General features: G+C 38.1%; 2 protein-coding genes across 6 annotated transcripts in view; both read right to left on the bottom strand.

Annotated features, from left to right (window-relative positions):
• Positions 1–5,818: 5,818 nt before the first annotated feature.
• On the bottom strand, positions 5,819–11,000 carry LOC122075197 (serine/threonine-protein kinase MPS1-like). 3 transcript variants are annotated; one of them, XM_042640143.1, is made up of 4 exons: positions 9,852–10,039; positions 9,352–9,766; positions 8,163–9,166; positions 5,819–7,078 (listed from the first exon to the last, which is right to left on the bottom strand). In XM_042640143.1, exons 1-4 carry the CDS (start codon positions 9,885–9,887, stop codon positions 6,677–6,679), a joined length of 1,857 nt encoding a protein of 618 aa, XP_042496077.1. In that variant the 5' UTR covers positions 9,888–10,039; the 3' UTR covers positions 5,819–6,676. The 3 variants fall into 3 exon arrangements, with proteins under 3 accessions (XP_042496077.1, XP_042496076.1, XP_042496078.1); XM_042640142.1 differs by having other exon boundaries at positions 5,820–7,078; positions 9,352–9,744; positions 9,852–11,000; XM_042640144.1 differs by having other exon boundaries at positions 6,914–7,071; positions 9,352–9,744; positions 9,852–11,000.
• Positions 11,001–11,199: 199 nt separating this feature from the next.
• Positions 11,200–22,595, bottom strand: part of LOC122075196 (protein SIEL) — a 21,158-nt gene continuing 9,762 nt past the window's right edge. For all 3 annotated transcript variants that reach the window (XM_042640140.1, XM_042640139.1, XM_042640141.1), the window contains exons 5-10: positions 21,604–21,795; positions 21,334–21,474; positions 20,392–20,481; positions 16,765–17,056; positions 16,510–16,663; positions 11,200–12,583 (exon numbers count right to left, since the gene is read on the bottom strand). In XM_042640140.1, coding sequence (XP_042496074.1) covers positions 11,668–12,583; positions 16,510–16,663; positions 16,765–17,056; positions 20,392–20,481; positions 21,334–21,474; positions 21,604–21,795 — 1,785 coding nt within the window. In that variant the 3' untranslated portion in view covers positions 11,200–11,667. The remainder of the gene's footprint in view (positions 12,584–16,509; positions 16,664–16,764; positions 17,057–20,391; positions 20,482–21,333; positions 21,475–21,603; positions 21,796–22,595) is intronic.

Here is a 22,595-nt window from a genome sequence, read left to right as displayed (position 1 = left end):
GTACGCAGTCTTATCCCCGCTTCATAGAGAGGCTCTTTCCCAACTCTAATTGAGACCACTAGGTTGCAATGGAGCAACCTTACCATTTGCCAAGGCCCACCCTCTAGAAGCCTACAAAGTGTGTCACTTCTAAATGGATGAGTGACCTGTCAGATATATTCTATACAATACCCCACGAATCCAAGTGTGAAATCTAGAGATTTTACAATTGGCAATCTTCCCCAAAGAAGTGAGTTATTTGCTTGGCAAATGGTTGGAGCTTACATATGGAACAGAATGCTTTATGGCTTTTGGTCATTCAATCTTGGACACTCAAACAGCTCGTAGAGCCAAACAACAAACTCGGCCTTATCCCAGCTTAATGGGATTGGCTACAAGGATACATGCAAACAAGTAGGAAAAAGTGAGGTCCAAACAGAAAAGGAGAAAAGGAGAAATGAAGAAAAGAAGAAAAGAAGAAATGAAAGAAAGATGAAAGAGGCACATCCCAACAAGTCAGGAGAAACTCAACTAAATGGACTCAGCTACATAGATCCTTATCCTCTAATAGGCTCTATCCGATGTCATACTTGGGACACGACCTAGACTATGCATGTCATATCTCACAACTTCTCCTATGGTCACATTTTAAGCCGACCCCTAGATCTTTTAGCTCTTTCAATCGTAATTAGATCCTCCTCTTTATTGGGGCATCCTCAGGCCTCCGTTGCACATGACCATACCACATTCAACGAATTTATTGGACCTTGTCATTAATAGGGGCAACTCCCAAATCAGCTTTAATACTTTCGTTCCTTACTTTATTCTTCCTAGTTTCTGCACATCCTTCGTAACATCGTCATCTCTGCTACACATATCTTCTCTATATAACACTTCTTTACTGCCCAACATTCCGCCTCATACATCATAGTCGGTCATACAACAATCCTATGGAACGTCCATTTAGGCTTTAAAGGAATATGTCGATCACACAGAACTCCGGTTGTACCTCTTCACTTCATCCATCCCACTATTAGATGAGTTTTCTTCTAATGCTTCAATCGATTAGGTAAAATGGGAGTAATCAGATCTCTAGACGATTTTTGGTGGAGTGAGTCTGATGTAGATAAGTCACTTGGGCTTATGTTATTGCAAATAAGCATTAGGTTGTGTTATGTATGTGTTGGGCCTTTGATCCCATGGGTTTTCTTTTAAATGGGCCACTTTAATGAGCCTAAAATATTGGTAAAAGGTAGGAAGACGGGATTTAATTCATTAGTTTAATTAGTTGTTATGTAATTCAATAAAGGCCTATTAGGCCATTGGTTGGTTATAAAGTCTTATATGGACTATTAGTTAGTCAGTCCTACTCCGTGTTGGAGTCATAAAGTCAAGTCCTAGTCCTATTTTGAATTCCTAGTTGTAGTAGGAGTGTCTAGTCCTCTTTGGAAACTAGCTCCTAGTCATATTATGATTGTAAATTTTCCCTCTATAAATGGAGAACCATATGTACTGTTATTGAACAGAATTGAATGAAAGAAAGTTTGCAACTAATTGCTTGGAGCAGCTGAGATAGTTGTGGGTGAGAAGCCCATGCTGAGATAGCCACCTCCTCTCCCATGTTATCTTATTTCCTTTTATTTTCTGCATTCCAGTTCTGCCGTTATTTTTTGTTCACTGTTATTGCATTCCACAGCCAAACAAATCAGACCAGATCAGCCTTAAAGAGAGTAAGAATCGACCAGCAACAGAATCCCCCTGAAAGACCTATCGGCCAGATCAAGAAGTCCTGTATCAGCCTCTATCAAATTCAAGAATCCTCCCAAGATGAAGTCAGTTCTGTCCAGTAGTGTCATGGTTTGTTCTACAACATCAGAGGCTCATTTGATCTACACTTGAGAGTCATCCGAAGCAAGCTGCTACTGTTCTTGAAATTCTTTATTCATCATCTCTCTCCAGAAGTCTGAAATCAAGAAACTGCCTATCTCCTACACCTGCCTACAGAATCCAACCAAGTTTGGAGGTTTTGTTCCTACCTCTAAGATCTACAATCGACCCTGGTTTCAGTCTCATCTGGAACCTACAGAGCTAACTGCAGGTAACCTCCAATACCCTAAGCCGCAGGGTTTTATCCCATAGGTTTTGTTTTTTTGGGTATAAATTTTGGGATCTATTTTGTTGGCTCTTGTGTGCCTTGTCAAGGCCTTGTTCTATAACCTCATTAATTATAACTTCACCCATGGGGGTTGTTAAGTTTTGTGGTCATAAATCTCCACCCTGCGAGGTGCTCTTTTAATTATATTGTTTGGGGTATAATCTGTGGGGGTTAGTATCTTGTAAAGGATTTCAAGATTCTGAATTTTGGAGACTCCATGATGGCCACCAGGGTTTTTTCTCATTTTAGGGTTGCGAGGACAAAAGAATCAAGATCGCAAATTGAGATGGTAACTGTGCCCCAAATCTTTCTTTGTGGTTCTGTGTAAGTTAACTACTCCAAAAATGAAAAGTGGGAACAATCAGAGCTGCCCTTTTCCCTTGAAGGCTTTTTGGAATGTCCAAGCCCCACTAAGTGCATGTTCTGGAGGTGGTAAAGATTCCACATGCACCACACCATCATTTTTGGTTGAATCTACCACCTAGAAGCTGGCTTCCAAAAGCCCATAAGCAGAAGCCCAATAAGCACCCCCCCACCAAACATCGTAAGCAAAAAAATCAAAATCAAAAATCAAAAATCAAAAATCAAAAATAAAAGAGAGAGAGAGAGAGAAACCCAACACACTGGGGTGTGAGATAACCCACAAGAACGCGCTAACTTGTGATCTGCTGCAGAATGATAGCTAGTATGTAATGTAGGACTAGATTGAACACCCAACTAGACCCAAAACTACAGGAAGTTCAGATTACTTACCTGATATGCTGGTATTCTGAACAGTAACAGATGCTTGAAAATAAAATTTGGAAAGAAGAAAGATAAAACTTAAAGGAACCTCTTGGGTTTCACACCGCAAAGAGTCAATTGGATTAAACACCAATTCCTTCAGCCTTGATCAAACACAAAACAACTCTTCATGAAGAAGACAATAGCAACAGCCATTATTTTTTTATCAAAATCATCTAGGCTTTTAGAAGCCTCCTCTTCTTTATTTATAATGTTAATGGAGGAGGGAATTACAAAATAGAAGGTTTCTTAAAAGGAAACCAAATATTCTCCTAATACAATAGTTACTAAAAACTGAAATTATAAACTAACTGAGATTATAAACTAATTGAAAAAGGAAACTAACTACTAATGACTTGACTCAATTAATAACTTGACTCCTAAAGAAACAAATATAACTCAAATCAAGCCCAACTAAAAAGGAAACTAATGAAAATGGAAACTAACTAGTAATCCCGTATTCAATCTTAGACCCCCCCTTTTACACCCATAAAAGTGGTCTATTACACTCAAAACACATAGGATCAAAGGCCCAACATGTATGGAACCCAACCCTAAGCTTATTCCTAATAAAACAAGCCTATTTTGGTAATTAATCTGCATCAACTCTCCCCATCTTAAAAAAATCCGTCCTCGAATTTTGCAGTGATAAGGAGGAAACAACATGTGCGTAGCAACTTTAACCATTCCCAAACAAAATTCTGATTGCTTGTAGATTTTTTGAAGGTAGTCTTCAAGGTGTGGAGCTTTCTCTTCAAAGAACCATGATGGCATAACAAAATCTATATGCTCAACCTCTGAATCAATACCAACTGTGAATGTCGTGTGCATAGAGTCGTCAATGTTGGTAACCTTCTCATCAAGTATTGGAACAAACGCTTCCTTTTCATCATGAATCTCAAAGACTTGTTGTGGAATACTTTCAATCACTACCTCATCTTCCACATCTTTAGTCTTGTCTATTATGCTCTCTTCAATGTAGAATCCTTCACTGGAGTCTTCTTCCATGGTTTCAGTCTTGTCTATTATGCTCTCTTCAATGTAGAACTCTTCAGGTGAATCTTCTATCTCTTGACCTTCTGTCTTTGAAGCTTCAAGAACCAATTCTTCAATGTGAACCTTGACTTCAAGTTTTTTTTGTTTGAATAGAGGTATCTTCACTTCACATAAAGGAGTTGTGGTTCTTGGGGGTATTGAAGTGTTAGGTTTAGTGCCTGGAAAATTCTTCTTGACCTCCCTAGCTTGGTAACCAAACCTTCTACTTGGCTATGCCAAAAGTTCCTCTGCTCGAAGAGCCTTGTCAAAGCAATCTCTCACTGTATACACATCAGCAACACCAATTCCCCTATTAATTTCAACTCGTAATCCCAATCGAAACTAAAAAAGTAATTGCCTCTCATTCTTCCTAATGCATGTGTGAGAATAAAGTGCATCAAACTTATTCATATACTCCACCACAGTCATATTTCCCTGACGAACAGAGTTCAGCTGGTCTTGTATACGAGCTCTGAAATTACGTGGCAAGTAGTTATCAGATAGTTCTTGCTTCGTTTCTTCCCATATAGTAGGTTCTCTACCACGGTCCTCCAGTTCATACTCATAGGTTCTCCACCAATCACGGGCAGCCTCAACTAGCTTGGCACGAGCTAGTTTCATCTTCCGTTCCTCAGGAAAATCATAATAATCAAAATAATCATCCAGAGCACCTACCCAATCATAGAACAATTGGGGGTCATGTCTCCCATCAAACTCCTTCAGATCGAGCTTGACCTTCTGTGAATCTCTAGAATACCCCTGTTGCACGGGACGCTCAGTCTGAAAATATCCTCTTACATGCTCTTCAATAGTAGGTTGTGCTATCGGAACCCTCTGTGGTGCTCTCAGATTAGGGTTTGCTCTCCTGTTAATCAACTGAGCAACTACATTCAATGGGGTTTCTACTTCGGGTGTTGTACGTGAATCGCCAGTAGGGTGTTGTGGTGTGGTCTCTTCATTCAACAACCTGGCATCCAATTCAGCCTTCAATTCAGTCCGTAAGGCTTGCTGTTCAGCCTTCATCTCAGTCCTCATAGTCTGTAGCATCTCCATAAGAGAAGCTAGGGTGGGGGTGTTGTTCCCAGCCATGCTATGATACCACTTAATGTAGGACTAGATTGAACACCCAACTAGACCCAAAACTGCAGGAAGTTCAGATTACTTACCTGATATGCTGGTATTCTAAACAGTAACAGATGCTTGAAAATAAAATTTGGAAAGAAGAAAGATAAAACTTGAAGGAACCTCTTGGGTTTCGCACCGCAAAGAGTCAATTGGATCAAACACCAATTCCTTCAGCCTTGATCAAACACAAGACAACTCTTCATGAAGAAGACAATAGCAACAGTCATTATTTTCTTATCAAAATCATCTAGGCTTTTAGAAACCTCCTCTTCTTTATTTATAATGTTAATGGAGGAGGGAATTACAAAATAGAAGGTTCCTTAAAAGGAAACCAAATATTCTCCTAATACAATAGTTACTAAAAACTGAAATTATAAACTAACTGAGATTATAAACTAATTGAAAAAGGAAACTAACTACTAATGACTTGACTCAATTAATAACTTGACTCCTAAATAAACAAATATAACTCAAATCAAACCCAACTAAAAAGGAAACTAATGAAAATGGAAACTAATTAGTAATCCCGTATTCAATCTTAGACCCCCCTTTTAGACCCATAAAAGTGGTTTATTACACTCAAAACACATGGGATCAAAGGCCCAACATGTATGGAACCCAACCCTAAGCTTATTCCTAATAAAACAAGCCTATTTTGGTAATTAATCTGCATCAGTATGGTTCCTTCTTCCTCATGTATCTCTTATGTATAGAGGATGAGAATCCATCAACAATCTTTTTTCCTCTATCACCCCTTAGCTTTTAGATTCTGGCTCCAACTTCTGCAGGTCTTCAAACAGAAAGTGACTTTTACTGGGATGTAGTTATTTGTTAAGCTAGTTTGGTTCTGGCATCTTACCATTTTGTGAAGAAGGTAATTTTCATTGGAAGGCAGTCCTTATTGCCATTATGTGGTGTACTAGGGAAGAGCATCATAAGAGATTGATTCAGGACTTGTGTTCAGATGCTCAGCCGGTTATTGACAAGATTACCATTAATGCAGCTTGTTGGGCAGATATGGCGATGTCTTTTACAAATATTCCCACTGTTGTTATTCAGGGATTGGGGTCATTTAATTTTATCAATTTCACATCAGACAAGGGTTGTTCAGATTTGAAGTCGTCCTCCCACTGAAGGGTTTGTCAACATGAACTGATGGTTGCTCTCCAGGTAACCAGAACCATCAGGAATACAGGGTTCTGTCAGTCATATGACAGTGAGGTGGTCCTTATTTTGGTCTATAGGAGGAGACTCAACAAGAGCTGAATTCTTATCCGTTAAGTTTGGCTTTGACTCATTCTCATAAGAGGTTATCATCGCATCCAAATTGAATGGTCTTTTAGTAATGGGTGGGTGATGCAGGATCTTAGAGATTTTCACATACTGTAAGGCAGATCTCTTTCCTAGCTTTCATATTGGATTGCTCATTTAAACGGACACCTCCGTCAGAAAATGGATGGCTGAGAGTAGAACGAATCCCAAAATACACCTAGCCGAAGAAAGGGGGAAAAATTCATTGTCAAGGTTAGCTGTGTGGAATATGAGGAATTTTCTGCACTTATCACACAGATTAGGAACGAAAGGTGAAGAAAGCTCATCTCAAGGAACAAAGCAGTCAGTCCAAGGATATCTTGGCAGCATTCCGAGTAAATCCTCATAGGACAAATCCTGAATACACCCACTCCCCCCCCCCCCAAAAAAAAAAAAAAGAAGAGCAGAATTCATTGTCACAATTTCTCTCACAATATAGTGTACAGCTACACCTAAGAACCGGGAGTTAAGAAAAGGTGTTGAGAGTACCTGCCAATAGAAACGGAGCCAGTTCTCATCTATGGACCAATTGGAACTATCAATTTCTTTCCACTTCTGTGACAGCATATGAGCCAAATCAATCTCTCCATATTCAAGTACCATGTAAATGTATCCATCATCCTTGATTCTGCCATCTTTTGTATTCATTGAACCACTCATGACTTCCTCAAGCAATATTTTATCTGTCACCTAAGAAGAAAAATGTATATTAGATAGTCTGATAAAAAATGTCAAAAATGCTAATGGATTCCTAATTGTGAACTTAAATAATTTATATGACATGAATAAAGGATTCATCACAGAGGATCCTTCATTAAGTTTTTGGGGTTGTGTTAGTGTCAAAAGTCACAGCCATTGCAAATTTTACTGATTGTCATAGAGGGATCACAACATCCATTTCTCAAGGATCTTCTATGTAGGCTTTGTGTGCTCCAAACCACCTCCACCTTCTCAACTCTACTGGACATTTTAATTTGATGCCCTTAAAAAAATGGCTATGTGTGTGTGTGTGTGTGTGTGTTTTTTTTGGTGCATGTGTGCATATGCGCACACACGAGAGAGAGAGAGAGAGAGAGAGGAGGGAAAGAAGTAAATGAATTGGCATTAAGAGGAAACACAATCACAAATTCTTAGGCTTGCTACATTAAGACACATCTCATATCCATGTTGGACAGCTGTAAACAAGTCCATGTCCGTATGTAAAGAAACTGATAGACCTGATTTGCTGATTGAGAGAGAGAGAGGTATTGAATCCCCTGTCTGCCCTTGGATAAAAACAGGACAGACTCTGCTAGAAGCCACATCCCCAACGGCCCAACCTCCACCCCCTCGCCCTGCCACGGAACTCCAAAAATAGTTGCTGTCGAACAGCTTAGAAGGGATTTTTTTTTTGGTAGTAAGAGATTTCTTATTAGTTCTGTAACTTCTGTTTGTGTGAGTGAATTTTATGAAACAATAGTGGAAAGCCCATCTTGATACCATCTCTTTTATGGATTGTGCCCTGGCCTTTTCACTATAGAAATATCGATTTCCCCATTTTACTTTAACTGGTACTGAGTTCATAAAAAATATGCCACGCTTCTCTCCAAATCACTTTTATGTGATTTCATGGTCATACAATTAAAAGTCATATTAGCGCTTTTGTCAAAATTAGCAGTAAATATTATATAAATGTAGCATAGAAAAGCATTAGACTATGAACATGATTAACAAGAGATAAATAAAGATATTCACATCACAGAAATACAATGTATGTGATTAAACAGTTTGGTACCTCATAGTCAATAAGCTGAATGACGTTATTTTTTCCCTTTAGCTTGTTTAGATACCCAATCTCCTGGCAAAACCCACATGCAGTGGCATAATCACGACCCTTAAGCCTGATCTTCTTAAGGGCATAGATTGTACAATCGGCTGAAATGACTTTGTAGACCTCACTACTTCCTCCACTCCCAATCTTGCCAAGCTTTTGGTAGAGTTTCCCATTAACTCTAAAGAACAAATCAGCATTGTTATTCTTTTTACGAACTGATGCCCCTTTTCCAGTTGAAGCCTTTTCTGGTTTTCCTGATTTGGAAGGTTCCAATTTCACATCCGAATATGTGTTTCTTGACGATGGAGCCTGACAAGTTACATCAGGACCATTAACTGGAAATTCCTTCCCTTCCTTTGGTTTATCATCAAACTGAGAACCTTTCCCATGGTCAACTTGTGCATTATGTGGCTGCTCGCATTCCTTCACGTTACAGTCTTGCTGAACCTTTAAAATGCCATGATCATTAACTCTCAATGCAGCATCGAAAGCAAAGGCAGATGATTGATTTGGAATATCTTTCTGGTCTATTACCATCTCACTGTTGTATTGAAATGTAGAACATGGCTTCACGGCATCACCTTGAGCTGTAGGTTGAGGATTTCCCTTGAGCTCTTCTAAAGGTTCTTTGTCCATACGGGAACTACTATCTTGAAGACAAGAGGTGTAGGTTTTTGAAGTCAGCATTGGTGCAGATAATGAATGGACTGATGTTGTGGTTGCACACGTTGAAACCACAAGCGAGGATTGAGTCATGGGGTGGGCAATGTCTTTTCCGATAAATGTCATTGATTGATGTCGCTGGTCCTGGTACAAAGCACTTCTTTTTGCAAGCAATGAAGAGATTCCACCATCTGATCTCAAGCTGATGCCCAAAACTTCTGGTTGCTGAGATTCTCGTTGCTTCAAGTTGTGATCATTAGCAGTAGATATCTCCACCCGATTGCTCCCAATCCATTCCATTTCTAACAATGCAAGAAAATTCAAATGAGATTACAAGTTGTCCCCTTCAGAGGCCATTCGTTCATCAGCCCTTGCATATACAAAACTATGGGGTACAAGACATGCCACAGAAAAAGCTGCTTAAGATAATCATTTCAATTGAAAAGTATCTGTTACCAAATCCAACTTCCAAGAAGAGGTTACTCACTGTGGGGATCCACATTGCTGCCCAAAGAAATTTGACCTTTATTTGGAACATCAACCGCTGGGAGGTGTTGAGATTCTAGACACGAAGAAGAAACTCCATCATCATTTCGGCCATCCAGATCAAGTTTTGTATTTTCTCCCTTCACACCAAATGGCTCTAAGTTTTGGTCATGAGTTTGTGCGCCTGTTGCCGAATTGGAAGGAGGAGTAATTGATGAATCATCAGGAACTTCTCCAGCAACAGCAATCGCATTTTCCCTCCCAGCAATCAAATCATGCGTTGCATTAGCCTGTCTCGATAACACGGCGTCTTCAGACTTCTCACTGCCCTTCTCCGATTCTCTCTGGGATACCAGTACACGTCTTGGTCGGAGACTTTCAGATTGCACTGTACCTGGAAATCCACACACAGAACCCTATATTTCATAATTTTTTAACAAGTTACGAACTAGAAGAAATTAAGCCCTAGAATTGAGAAATTCAAAAGAGGAGAAGAGTTACCAAGAGGCCTGTGACGCTTGAGAGCGGCTTGTACATGCCGAACAAAATCTGGGGTTAAAGATGATGAGGATGACGATGAAGAGGATGTCGTCGATGATGAGGATGAAGAGAAGGCACGAGAGAGACGCGAGAAGCTTTGGGAAGTTGCAGGTGGGGGTGGAAGGTTATCCTCCCTTTCCATGGCCGTATCTAGACAGCATCTCGGAACTGAAGAATGAAGGGAGGAAAGTTTGAAGCAGATGAGAAAGAAAACAAAGAAAGATGAAAAAGATTCGGAGTTTCAGACAGAGAAGTCTAGGGCTTTGATTCATGAGGAGGGTTTGAGCTGATTTGGTGGGTGATGGAATCAACAGCGCCGGAGTACATCGGAGAGGGAGAGGGAGATGACGTTGGAGGAATGGGGGAAAAGAACAGAGCTTTGAAGTTTGAACGGCACATTCGCGCCGTTTGCCTTTTAATTTTGGAGTTGTGAGTCAGGGCTTCAAAATCGGAAATCGGTCGGAACCAATTCTTATTCCTGCCAAGATTTTCCAGACTCGGTGGGTTTTCAAATAAAATGGCCGATTCTAGGGTCCAGTGGGACTGATTCCGGCCGACTCCAGCCATTTCCGAGCCAATCCGAATTCCATCACCGATTCCTGTTTTTAAAACCCAGCTTGCGACAGAATTGCACACAGAGGATTCTTACCTGCCAACCACTAATCTGGAGTCTCTTAAAACTGACACAATAGATTAAGATTATGATAAAATCATACCTAATATGCCATGGATGTAAAGGATGGTGATTTCACGATCTTAATATGAAGATATATGTGTTCTACCGATGAAAAGTAGTCCTTTTTTTTCCCTTAAGGTTGGTGAATCAGTTTCAAAGACTTCTTTATGGAACAAAGTTGAAAATAATTCACCTAAAAATGATTTTTTAAAATCCTTTTGAATTTTTTTTTTTTCATTATTCCTAGTAAACAACCCAATGGAACTTTTACTCACACAATCTAGAGCAAGAGGGAGAAACTCGATAAATACAAACTCACACACCCATGTGACAAGAGTCAATCAACTGACTTCCCAACGCCTGCTCTAGGCATTGGATTAACAAATAGAAAGATAATGATTTTAATGCTATAGCATACATATAATACTAAAAAGGGAAGTAGTTTCCCATCTAGAAGCATAGTCTATGGCGAACGCTTCCTATGTCTATCTCTCTCCTCTCCAAGATAAGGTGCAGCAATATCTTTTTCATGGAGAGAAGATAGACATATGGGTGCCTATTTACACATAACCAAAAGCCCCTTGTTTGTATGCGCCAATGCATTGTCTTTAAGCCTATTTACACATCACCTACTTCTCTGGAAAAAAAGTCTTGTTGTAACTACATTGTAAAAGTTAAGCCCCATAAATTATGGAAGCATGTACAATAGCAAATCCATCCTGCTAGGGAGTCTACTCAGCGCCACTGACACTACAGGATCAAAATTTGCTCTTCAAAAATCCCCAAATTTCTTGCCCACCAACATCCCCAGAACAAAGCAGCAAGAATTTCCTCCTATATAAAAAAACAATTTATTGTCTCAAACTTCCTGTTGATACATGAGCTTCAATTACAGATGTAGGTGCAGGCCAATCCTTGCCAAAAACTGCAATTTTTCATACCACATTGTGTGATGGATGGCCAACACCCCCTCCGCCCAGCACCCACACATCACACAACTGTTCAGTCCATTCCACCAGGGAAACTTCATTTTGCCGCCTGGAAATGTGTACTCACATTTTTGGTGCCATCCACTTTTCAAATGTCCAACCTAAATACCCATTAACCACCATTGAGCAGATATACTTCTTTTACCTTGCAAAGAAATATAAGCTCATGTTTGGGACCTGGCTGACCCTTCACGAAGTCAACATCCTCAAATAAACATTCTCTACCTATACATGCCTTCAATACGAAAGAAATCATTTTCGGAGTCCTGTAAAAGGGTACAGTTAATGTAGTTGTTCTGACCTCATCACAGCCTTCAAACTGGATCAAGTCCAGAAATGCATACTGAGTGTACTCACCCACAGCCATTTGCAACCAAAACCTGTCCTCCCTATCAATATTATACAAAGAAATCTGGAATGTGACACCCACTGGAAGACCTGAAATGAAGGTAAGAGGGTGTTCAGAGTCATTATGAGGGACATCCACTTCTGCCTTTATGTGCTTGAGGCTTCCGTGTATCTCAACCTGCTTAAGGGAGAAGAACTCAAGTGACCTCTTAAGTAGGAATGGATCAGAAGAAGATTCATTATTGAAAGTGCCAGCTTGAGAAAATGATTTCTGTACTTCTTTAACAAACTCAGAAGGTTCAGTGGATCCTTCCCTACAAAGAAGCTCCACACGCGAAATTGTTCCCTTCATTCTCTTAAATGCAGTCTGATGACAGAATATTTCAACCTGGGACAATCTCATTGCAAAACTGAATAGCACCAGCTCTAAGACATGCAATTCTTCCTTTGTAGTCGATCCTGAGAACCTGTACCTCAATTCTCTAAGACTTGCATCCAGTTTTTCCAATAAAAGATTCAACCTCTCCATTCTACAAAACTGGAGCTTTTTGGATAGAAGAAGATGCTTGCATGCCTTTGCCAGCAGTTTGATTACCCGAATATAGTTAGACATAAAGGCCAACATTCTGATAGATTCAGGTGAGTCCATGGCAATTGTTATTAGCTCTTCCTTGCATCCCCTGCATGTAAGAGAATCAGATAGTGTAGCATGTCACGAAATTAGAGCAAGCCTTGTATACAGCTTCAATCACTGGACTACTCAAGACATGGTGTGCAGGCCAAGGATTTGAAGATAAATCATGATAACCCACTCTAGTATACCATTACTAACAATCACATTCATTAAGTTGATGGTGAGAAAATCAAAACAAGCCCTAGTTTCGATGTTCAAGATTATTAGTTCTTTGAAATAACATGATCTTCAGCAGGTGAGGGGACACCATTTCCACCACCATAACCCAATCCACTCTCTTATTTGTTTATTTATTTCTTAGGGGGAGGGGCTGAGGGGAAGGAGAGGAGAGAGGAAATGTTGCCACCAGTGAACAGGCACTACATATGCAGCACCCAATTGTGTACATACAGCATAAAGTCATCAAAAGGGGTAAATTTTCTGGCAAGGTTATGTCACAGTAGGTAAACATAACCCCACCCTCCCTCTCTCAAGGTGATCTCCATGTACACCATATTTAGAGAACAAAGCCTACGGATAGTCTGAAAAGAGCCAAGTGGTTACTAGCATAGTTTGATATTTCGTTATCATTTCGGCGAAATGATACCAGCCCTAGTTTAAAAACATAAGTCAATCAATATCGGTCGAAATTTTGTCCCATTCGTGAGCTTTCGCACGTTTCGACACATGAAGAGAAAAAAATCCTAGCACTCTCGAATTTTTTTGCCAAATCACCTCAATTTCTTAATGGAACAAGATGTTGGGGACCAAAACGTATCTAAAACGACGATTTTCTTGATTTGAGCAAGATTTGTGCAAGGTTCCACGTTGAAGGTATATAGATTTGTGCAAGATTTCATCAGGCATACCAAGACATAGCTCTTCTTTGTGATGGTGAGGAACGGTTTCGCCAACGGCAGAACTCTGTGGTACTGACGAAGAGTCGGAGGAACAATTGTAATGAAACTTTAAATGGTGGTTCTTCATTCCTAATACATATTTGAGTTGTTTTAATTGAATTTTGTGCGTTTCTAGTACGAAATGGTGTGTAGAATAGGCTATATTAAAGAAAGTATGCAGCAGGGTACAATCTACAGCCATACACTAGCAACCTAGGTCCAAAACCAAATTATCTTCTTCTTTTTTCTTTTTTTTTAAACAATATAAGGGGGTGTTTGGTTCGATTATTCTGTTGGTACATGTTTTGATTCTGGATGTAACTCATTTGAAGGAGTTTCTTTGGAACAATTTCCTTGTTAGAATAACTGTTTGTTTACCCTGAGTCTGTTGATTCTGAGTGAAAAACTATTTGGTTACCCTGATTATGTCAGTTGATTCTGAATGAAAAACTGTTTGGCTACCCTAACTCTGTCTGTTGATTCTTCCTGGATAACTGTTTGGTTTCCTGTGAGTCTATGAACTATGTTCTTTTAGAATTAAAAAAACAAAAAAAAAAGGTTTCTACTAATGGACTTCTTTATCTACACTTTTGAACTATTTTAGAAATGGAAAAAAAAAATGTATAACATGGTTTCCAATGATGGACTTCTTTATCTACCATTTTAAAATATTATAGAGATGATCATTTTAAAAGTTTTTATCAATAATTTGAAACCGATTAGAAGGAATAATGGTTTATAAAGAGCCATTATGTGGTTTAACAAAATTATATACCCCTAAATATCAATTTTTCATGGTAAGTGTAATTGAATTTTATAAGTGTGTTTTCTTATCTAACAAAGAAAAAGTTCATAAGTGATTTTTTAATTTAATAAATTTAAAAACTCATCTCCTTAAATAGCTTTAACTCATTTAGTTGAACAGCTAATACGTTCTTTTTTCTTTTCTTTTTTTATATAGGTAAGCATGGATAGAACCAAATTCTCATTTCATTGGTAATGAGCAACTATATAGTTCTTCAGAAATTCAAACACATACTATCTTATCCACTCAAATATATAAAAATTACAACTAGTATAGCTATTACAATATGACCCATCACACTCAGAGTATTCTTCATACTACGGATCTCTTCAGTAAGATTTTTCAACTCTTTCTTCATATACTCCATTTGTACATTCCTTTCATCTACAATTGCCACAATAAACCCATTTGGCGCACCCACGGGTTCACACCAAGAGAAGAAGCAACAACCTCCTTTCGGAAAATCCGGGCAACAGTAATATAACTTGTACATGTTGCTGACAGAATAAAAAATTCTAACAGCTGTCATTTTTTGACAGCCACATCTTAAGTTCCTTTACATTAATGGAACTTGAGAATTGTTGGCTTCATTAGCACTACTTGATGACATACTTTAACTTCAGAATAAATAATAAAATCATATATTATTACATCTCAATTTGATTGGTTTCAGCAGCTAGCTCTCTCTCTCTCTCAAAAATATACAAGATTAGGGAAAGGGGGTTGTGGTTTGACAGGATATTAGAGAGAGTTATATTAGATGCATCAATACCAATAAAGAAACTAGAAACAATAACAAAGAAAAAACAATCATTACAGTATAGAACCTAAATTTTTTTTTTTTTTGTTATGTTATTGTTTCTAGTTTCTTTGTTGGTATTGATGCATCTAATATAACTCTCTCTAATATCCTACCAAACCATAACCCCTTTTCCCTAATCTTATATATTTTTTAGAGAGAGAAAGCAAACTAGCTACTAAAACCAATCAAATTGAGATGTAATAGTATATATCTTATTGTTTATTTTGCAGTTAAAGTATGTCATCAAGCAGTGCTAGTGAAGTCAACAGCTCTCAAGTTCCATTAATGTATAAGAACTTAAGATGTGGCTGTCAAAAAAGGGCAGCTGTTAGAATTTCTAATTATGTCCGCAACATGAACAAGTTATATTACTGTGGCTTCTTCTCTTGGTGTGAACCCGTGGGTGCACCAAATGGGTTTATTGTTGCCAGAGATGCTATTCCAACAATTATAGATGAAAGGAATGTACAAATGAAGCAGATAAAGGAAGAGTTGAAAAATCTTACTGAAGAGATCTGTAGTATGAAGAATATCCTGAGTGTGATAGGTCATATTGTAATAGCTATACTATTTATAATTTTTAAATATTTGAGTAGATAAGATAGTATGTGTTTGCATTTCTGAAGAACTATATGGTTGCTTATTATCAATGAAATGAGAATTTGGTTCTATCCATGCTTACCTATTTAAAAAAAAAATTTAATGTATCATTTGTTTAACCTAATGAGTTAAAGCTATTTAAAGAGATGAGTTTTTAATTTAGTTCTTATGAACTATTTCTTCGTTAGATAAGAAAACACATTTCTGAAATTCAATTACATTTACCATGAAAAATTGATATTTAGGGATATATAATTCTGTCAAACCACATAATGGTTCTTGATAAACCATTATTCCTTCTAATAGGTTTCAAATTATTGATAAAATATTTTAAAATGATCATCTCCATAATAGTTTAAAATGGTAGATAAAGAAGTCCATCAGTGGAAACCATGTTATACATTTTTTTTTTATCTCTGAAATAGTTCAAAAGCGTAGATAAAGAAGTCCATTAGTGAAAACTTATTTTTATTATTATTCTATTTTTATTTTTTTAATTCTAAAAGAACATAGTTCAGAGACTCACAGGAAACCAAACAGTTATCCAAGAAAAATCAACAGACAGAGTTAGGGTAACCAAACAGTTTTCCACTCAAAATCAATTGACAAACTCAGGGTAAACAAACAGTTATTCTAACAAGGAAATTGTTCCAAAAAAACTCCTTCAAATGAGTTACATCCATAATCAAAACATGTACCAACAAAACAATCGAACCAAACACCCCCTAAAGGTTTTTGTAGATGGAACTAATGAATGCTTCTAAGGAAATCAAACAATAAATCAAAGAAATGTAAGAGATGAATGAGAAACACAGTCTGATTAATACTTCAATGTCTTTAGTACTTCACCAGTGCATCCTGCATGTATCAGTGGCCAGCTTTCTGCAATTGTTTTTAGAATCACTTTCACGGCATCTGTTGATTCCTCATGTATGGTGATCCGCTTGAGTTGATGTTTTTCAAATGAAGTTGCCACACACCCTGAGTTCCAGATAAACTGAATTTCAGCACATCCATCGAAAACTTGACATAGAGGCATCCTGTAAAAACTAATTCGCATAATTATTCTAACTTTTGAATACCTTCTTTGACCCCGGGCACTGTGAACTCATCCTCTCTAAAGCTCAATTCTTTAGCAGCAAAATTAAAGGATCGACTGCAATGAGATAAGTAACCAAAAAGAGCTTCCTGATCTATTTCATCACCCAAAATGCGAGATATCCTCCCGATCAAAGGAATTGCATAACGAAATATTCTTGGAGGCATAGTGCCAATATGCCGTTCATGTGAAAGTGGTACTGAGATGGCTAACACAAACAATGCAGTCACTCTTGTTGTATCAAAACTAAAATCCCCTTCACAGGAAGGTTCCATCTGAAGCAAAGAAGAAAGATAATAGATAAAAACAGTCATTCTCGGTTTGATATGGCCCAAAGTTCCTGTATATATCAACCAAAATGAGTCTATCAATGATTCTAAAATGAGTTTATCAATGATTCTATCTCCCTCAAGTGGTGTCAGATGGCATGTTCCTACAAGTTTCAATAATGCTTCACTAGTATAAGACCATGACTATTCATTGTGGAAATGCATCTTGTGCCAAAATAATTGTTTTGTATTTAAAATTCCAAGTCTTACCACTTTATAATGTTTAGAATTCAGTCTAGACATTAATTATGCTGCTTAGATCACTAATCTAATTAATAAAATGCTGCTATTTTCACCAACTGGGAAACATATTGCTTCTTGAGTAGACCCACTATGTGAGGATACCAGTTCACCCAGCTGCCACTCTCCCCTCGCTTTTTATTATTCCCCCCACCCCCAAAAAAAACCCCCTTCTTGGGGTGGGGGTGTGAGGTGGAGTGGGAGGGGTTGCTAGGGCTTCTCATTCCCCCTACAAACCAAAAGAGAGATAAATTTGAGGGAGAAAGGGATCATCAACCATCAAAGTATGAAAGGTTTTCACATGCGTAAGTCTAGAATCCAAGGGTGCATCGCATGAGCACTCACCAGCAGACTTTGAGTGGAGTTGGCAAGCCATTTGAGCAAACATGAGAGTTGATTTAAAACTGTGAAGGAAAAAAAATAACAGGACAAGAAACATGTGGGGTGGGGGGTGGGGGGTGGGGGGGGGGAAATGTTATACAGGGCCATATTAAAGGGGCGTTCCTACAATCCGACCAATTCCAAGAGGGGGCTGATTTCAAAAGTTAATGTACCAATTTCTGAGACAACGCAATCTAGAGAAAAGAATGCTTCTCCATGAAATTGCTCCAGCTACCCACACCCTTTTTTCTCCAATAAATAAGTATAGGGGGGAGTGGGAAGGGATTTGATCTCTAGCCTGAAAGTACCACAACCCACATCCTTTATAATGTAAGGATGGATTGGACAACCAAACCAGACCCAAAACTGTAGGAACTTTTAAACCAAATAACAACAAAAATCCACCAAGTAAACCAACAACAGTATACTAACAAATCAGGACATCAGGTTCTAGAACCTTGCAGTCAATCCCAATAGCTTCAGGAAACTTCAACAGTAGAATATTAAATAGCATATGATAATCTCAAGTTACTATTAGAAGATTCAGTCCATTTAGGAACAAGGGCAGCAACCAACTTCATCACAGATTAGGTAAAACCAGAATCGATTCCACAAAACAGCAACACAGGGAACTCAGAACTCAGAATTGCAGAAATCAGTTATCACCAGCTGTAGGACTAAACAGTATCAGAAACTAGGGTATTAAATAGGCCATACATAGCAGCAATACCACAGCAACAAAACCATCAAACCAGAACTCAATTCTGGGCAGAAATACAATTGGCCAGGATCAGAAAAATCACCCGACCAGATAAACCCCTAGTCTGATGGGCGTGAAATTTGGATCGAACCACCTTCAGGAAGGAACTAGCCTTCAATCAAAGTTTGGTGGCCATCGGATGGTCAGAACTTGAAGAACAGCTAGGCCGACAGGGAGAAAACAGAGAAGACCAACCCAGAAATCTACAGAGAAGTTTGATCACTTACCTGAACTGCTGGAGAAGAGATCCAATAAGAAAACCAGATAAGAAAAGACCCACCCGGACTTCTCGTCGCAGAGTGTCGATCGGATCACACACCAATCCCTAACCCTTGATAAAACACAAAGGTATAGCCATGGAGAAAACCCAGAGGCAACAGCATGAAGCTTTTCTTTTTTTAATTGTCAAAATCGTGGCTCATAAAAGAGCCATATCATTTATTTATAATGATGAGGAGGGTTTACAAGTAATAGTAATTCAGAGTTACTAAATCTGAGTTACTAAAAATTGATTACAAGCAATTACTAAAAACTGGAAATTAGAATATAATGAAAATAGAAACTAGTCTAGACAGAAATTAAAAACTAACAATGACTTGAAATTAGAAACTAATTTAGGACTTCAAAATAGAAACTAAATAACTAATTAGTAACCCCATCAATAGCCTAAACCGTGGGCTGTCTTGGACCAGATCTGGGTCGACCCAGTCAGCCACTTGGGTCGACCTTGGTCTTGGTTTTCCTTGTATAAACCCCTTGTTGGAACTGCATCACTTTACCAGCAAACCATGAGTGTTCCAGTTACCTAAAAGTGATTGTAAGACTCAAATTAATAGACAATTTCAGTGATCCACATCTATTATGGATTTGAAGCTTTGTGGAAGTGGCAGAAGAGGACACCATAAATTGTACTTCGGCGTTGAAGAGAGTTCTTGGCATGGTTTTACAGATAAGTGGTAAATCAATCAGATTGTCCAATGCAAATCAGTACCTGTCAGGAACCATCCAAGTCCAACCTATTAGTGTATCAGTTACTGTGTAAATCAGGCTCATTGGATCTTCAGATTGCTCAGTTCAAATCAGTGTCTAAGAGGAACTATCCAATCTACTATGCAGTGTATCAGCAGAGCCACAATGTCTATCGGTTTTTTTTTTTTTTCCTCCACAGGCTGGCTGTTACTACCCTCCCTCTCCCTCTCTCTTGAATTTCCACATTTCTGTATTACATCTCTATGGGTCTACAAGACCAAACAGAGGCCATCCAGATCAGCAAAAGGTCAGTGCACCTTAAGTCTGACTAGGAGTTTAAACCCAAGCTCAATATATTAATGTGCTTTAGGTTTTCAAGCTTAAGGCCAGGCCAATTAGGTTTACCTCAGTCTAAGTCCATATGTACCCCTAAATCTAGGCCAAACTTTGTACAGTCTGAAGAAGTCTGTTTCTTTTCTATCAATTAAAAAAAATGTTCCATAGGGGCACGCTTGGTCCATCGGTAAGGTACAAATGTTACGACATGGTGGTCAAGTGGTTGAAACAGCCTCCCAACATTCTTGGGGTAAGGCTGCTTAGTTCTCGCCCCCGGACCTCGCACATGTGGGAGCCTCGTACACCGGGTATGCCCACTTTGGTGATATCTCGAAGAGGTAGGGAGGAGAATTATCAAATGGTAATAATGTGGGAAAATCCTCTGCAGAAGTTTATAAAAGACATACAGGACAAGGGTTTTTTAATCAATATACAAAAACTATTACCACACACATAGACCAAAATACCCTGTGCAGAATATATGCCATTTCCTGATTGGTACCTGTACAAAATCTCAACCAAAGTTTTGTTCCTGATAATAAACATAATTACACAATTGATGGGGAGCTTAAGATTCAAGAGAGGAGACTACAACCTCATGAGCAACATCCTTCAAAAAGCTGACTGCGAAGTTTCCATGACTTCTACCAGTATTAAATAAAACAGAGTAGACATCATCCTCATCCTGAAAAAGAAAGAGGGTGGGGGGGAAGAAATTATGACGGACTGGTACGTGAGTAGAAACAATTATTTACTTACTACTTGGCAAACGTTAATTGATCAGGGAAAATAAAAAGCAGGCATATGAACCGTTTGTCTGTACCACAGTATAACTTCCTCTATTTTTTGCCATATTTTTTACAACTCTTAAAAATATGTACCAAACTCCATATTTTTCAAAGATTTGGGATGATTCACAAATTTTATACTGTAGTCGTATTATTCACCGAATTTTTCTATATTTTCCAAATGATTATGTATTTTTTTACCATACTTTTCCGTATTTGGCCTATATTGCACAATTTAAGAATTGAAATAAATTATACTCGTATTCTACATATATGCCAAAGTTTTCCGTGTATTTTTCAATGAGCACACCAAATTATACATGAAAATATCCCATGCTGTATTTATCTGTACTGAAATTTGCAATGGCCACAACAAAGATATGAAAAAAGAAATAAGACAAGCTAAAGAACAGAGTAAAAGCATTACTTTTTCTATATCTTCTAAATGATTATGCATGTTTTTGCCATATTTTTCCGTATTTATTCTATATTTCACAATTTAAGAATTGAAATAAATTATACTCGTATTCTACATATATGCCAAAGTTTTCCGTGTATTTTTCAATGAGCACACCAAATTATGCATGAAAATATCCCATGCTGTATTTATCTGTACTGAAATCTGCAATAGCCACAACAAAGATATGAAAAAAGAAATAAGACAAGCTAAAGAACAGAGAGTGAAAGCATTAGCCAAGATGGTAACAAGCAAGGAGAGATGGAACAAAATAAGCAATAGATCATCACACCTGTGGGTATTTTTCCAAATTGGTTAAAAGACCACAAATTAAGGATGCAAACATCTCTGGAACAGGTAACTTCATTAGCTGAAAGATCTTTCTAACTTGATATCTAATTAAGGAACTGGTATCCATCAGACAATCAATAAACTGCAAATACCAAAGAAGTAAAAATCCAGAATCAGTAAAGAAAAGCCAACTCTTTCAAGGAAAAAAGATGTCAAAGATAAAGGATATTTTGATTAGCACAACAGGACATTGGCCATGACCAGAGAATACCATATGTATATGTGTTTCTTGCACCCGCAGATTATCAGACTTTGCCATAAGGTGCATTGTTTCCAAAGCTTGCAACCTAACAACAGTTGAATCATCGTTGAGCATGTCCATAAGCAAAGTCAAGGCATCATTGGCAAATTGGCCAGAGAAGACAGTAAGCATTCCCAAAGAATTGCAGGCCGAGCTCCGCACCTTCAACACATCCACAATGGAGAAGTGACTAAAAGAGACGCATGATAAATTGCGATCCAACCATGGTTTTAAGTATCTCCGATACCGATACGATACCCTCCGATACGTATCTTAAATTTAGCCGACCGATACGATACATGAAATTTTTAAAATCCTTTCGTATCGATATATATCCTACAATACATACCGATATGCATCAATACACCACCAATACACATCGATACGATACGATATGCCTCGATACGACTATGAAAATTATAAAATTGAGGTAAAATATATGTTTCGGTATGTATTGGTACGTATCGGTGAGTATCGGTATGTATCGATCGATACGTATCGGTATATATTGGCACGTATCGGTGAGTATCGATATATATCGATACGTATCGGTGAGAATCGATACGTATCGGTGAGTATCGATATATATCGGTACGTATCGGTGAGTATCGATACGTATCGGTGAGTATCAGTCATATAATGGCCAAGATGGGTAATTTTTCAGAAAACACACGATTTTTTGAAGGGTTTTTGTTCCAAAGTTGCTGTTAGCCATATTTCTCTCTAACTAAAGTGGAAATCAAGGTTGGGAACAAGGATTTTACATTTATGGGACAACTACAAACCTTGAATTCTTAGTACGATACCCTCAATTTAGTGTTTATGCATAATACATGTTATCAATAGTTTTTTTTAACAAATTCTTTATGCAAAAGTGTTTAAAAAAATGTTTCCTATCCATTTATGTGTGTATCTTTAGCGTATCTTAGTGTATCTCCGATACGATACGATACTCTCCGATA

Source organism: Macadamia integrifolia, chromosome 4 (assembly GCF_013358625.1).
Source record: "Macadamia integrifolia cultivar HAES 741 chromosome 4, SCU_Mint_v3, whole genome shotgun sequence".
Classification (NCBI taxonomy): Eukaryota; Viridiplantae; Streptophyta; class Magnoliopsida; order Proteales; family Proteaceae; genus Macadamia; species Macadamia integrifolia.
Note: the sequence above shows the minus strand (reverse complement) of the source record. Positions and strands in the feature narration are given on the sequence as shown.

Bases quoted from the DNA above. Each gene is read 5' to 3' on its own strand.
- LOC122075197 (XM_042640142.1), bottom strand. From the start codon at position 10,032: ATGGAAAGGGAGGATAACCTTCCACCCCCACCTGCAACTTCCCAAAGC. The intron at 9,167-9,351 runs GTGAGTAACCTC...TTGCATTGTTAG, and splicing joins CAGCAATGTGGATCCCCACA to AAATGGAATGGATTGGGAGC. The intron at 7,079-8,162 runs GTACCAAACTGT...TTTTCTTCTTAG, and splicing joins TTCAGCTTATTGACTATGAG to GTGACAGATAAAATATTGCT.